Source organism: Nycticebus coucang, chromosome 14 (genome assembly GCF_027406575.1).
Source record: "Nycticebus coucang isolate mNycCou1 chromosome 14, mNycCou1.pri, whole genome shotgun sequence".
NCBI classification, from domain to species: domain Eukaryota; kingdom Metazoa; phylum Chordata; class Mammalia; order Primates; family Lorisidae; genus Nycticebus; species Nycticebus coucang.
The window spans coordinates 62314466-62315964 of record NC_069793.1 but is presented as its reverse complement, the minus strand read 5'-3'; the positions used below and the strand labels follow the sequence as shown (position 1 = coordinate 62315964).

General features: G+C 40.9%; 1 protein-coding gene across 1 annotated transcript; it reads right to left on the bottom strand.

Moving 5' to 3' along the window:
• Positions 1 to 336: 336 nt before the first annotated feature.
• LOC128564474 (olfactory receptor 51G2-like) lies at positions 337 to 1290 on the bottom strand. The gene has a single exon (XM_053559939.1). It carries the CDS (start codon positions 1288 to 1290, stop codon positions 337 to 339), a length of 954 nt encoding a protein of 317 aa, XP_053415914.1.
• Between the last annotated feature and the right edge of the window lie 209 nt (positions 1291 to 1499).

Genomic DNA, 1499 nt, shown 5'->3' with positions numbered 1-1499 from the left:
CCTAAATTGAGGCTGGAGAAAAGATGAAGAATGAGGAAATAGAAAGCTTTTTAAAATATCTTACTAACTTGGCCCTTATCTTAAAGCTAATTTCAAACCACTTAATCATTTTATATTATGTGTAAGAGAGAGGAAAATATTTCAGAAAGATCCATTATGTTGCACTGTGAATAATGAATTGCACCAAAACAATACCATGAGCTTATTGTCAGACAAAAAGAAAATATCTTGATTCTCACAAAGCCGTACCTTTGATGACATATTCCTCAGAGAGAAACAGACAGAGAAAAGGAGAAGAGAGAGTCACATTATCTTATTCATTAAGGTCATACTTGACTAGTTGAGCAAGTGTCCCCTGCTTTTGATTACTTTATGCATTGCTGATCTTATCTGTTTGGTTTTGAGGCTATAAACCAAGGGATTAAGGACAGGAGTCAAGAAGAGGAAGAGATTGGCCATGGTGACATGGAGAAGAGGAGATGAAAATTTACCAAACCTGTGAATTAGAGTCAGCACAATGAGAGGCACATAAAAGATGAAGACAGTGAAGATGTGGGAAACACAGGTATTAAGGGCCTTTAGCTGACCACCTTTTGAGGCAATACCTAGAACTGTTTTCAAGATCAAGATGTATGAAATGATGATGAACATTGAGTCAATTCCAAAGGAGCCAATGACAAGGGACAACCCATAAATCATGTTGACTCTGACATGGCCACAGGCCAGCTTCATCACATCAGGGTGGTAGCAGTAACAGTGGGATAGGATGACATCTTTGCAGAAGGGCAGTCGCTTGAGCAGGATTGGCAATGGTACCATCAATGTCACACCCCTAACCACAGCTGCAAACCCCATTCGAATAATCCGAGAGGTAGTTAAGATGACAGTATAGTGCAGTGGGTTGCGAATAGCTACAAACCTGTCAAAGGCCATGGCCAGCAGGATGGCTGACTCCATGCATGAGAAGGTGTGGATGAAGAACATCTGTGTCAGACAAGAGTGGAACTCGATCTCCCTGTGATTTAGGAGGAAGACGTTGAGTACTGTCGGTAGAGTGGATACAGACAGACCCAAATCTGTAGCTGCCAGCATAGACAGGAAGATGTACTGAGGTTCATGTAGGCTGGGGTTGGTTTTAATAACGAAGAGGATGGTGCAGTTTCCTAATAAGGCAACGAGGTACATGACACACAGTGGGATAGAGATCCATATCTGGACAGCCTCCAGTCCAGGGATGCCTGTGAGAAGGAGAGTGGGGGGCTGAGACCAGCTACCGTTTACAAGCTCCATCAGGATATTTCTTGAAATCCAGCCCAGAGCAACTTTTCAATGATCTTACAGAAAAACAAACAAACAAAAAAAAGAAAAAAAAATTACAAATGTTAAAATAAAAAGAGATAATTCATCTAACTCCTCTAGGGCAGCAATTCCTTAACCAATTTATATGAAGGATGATACTAGAAGAGTTCCAAACTTATTTGAGTAACTATCTGGAACAG

What these genes read in the sequence shown, in the direction of transcription:
- LOC128564474 (XM_053559939.1), bottom strand. Translation starts at nt 1,290, where the DNA reads ATGGAGCTTGTAAACGGTAGCTGGTCTCAGCCCCCCACTCTCCTTCTC.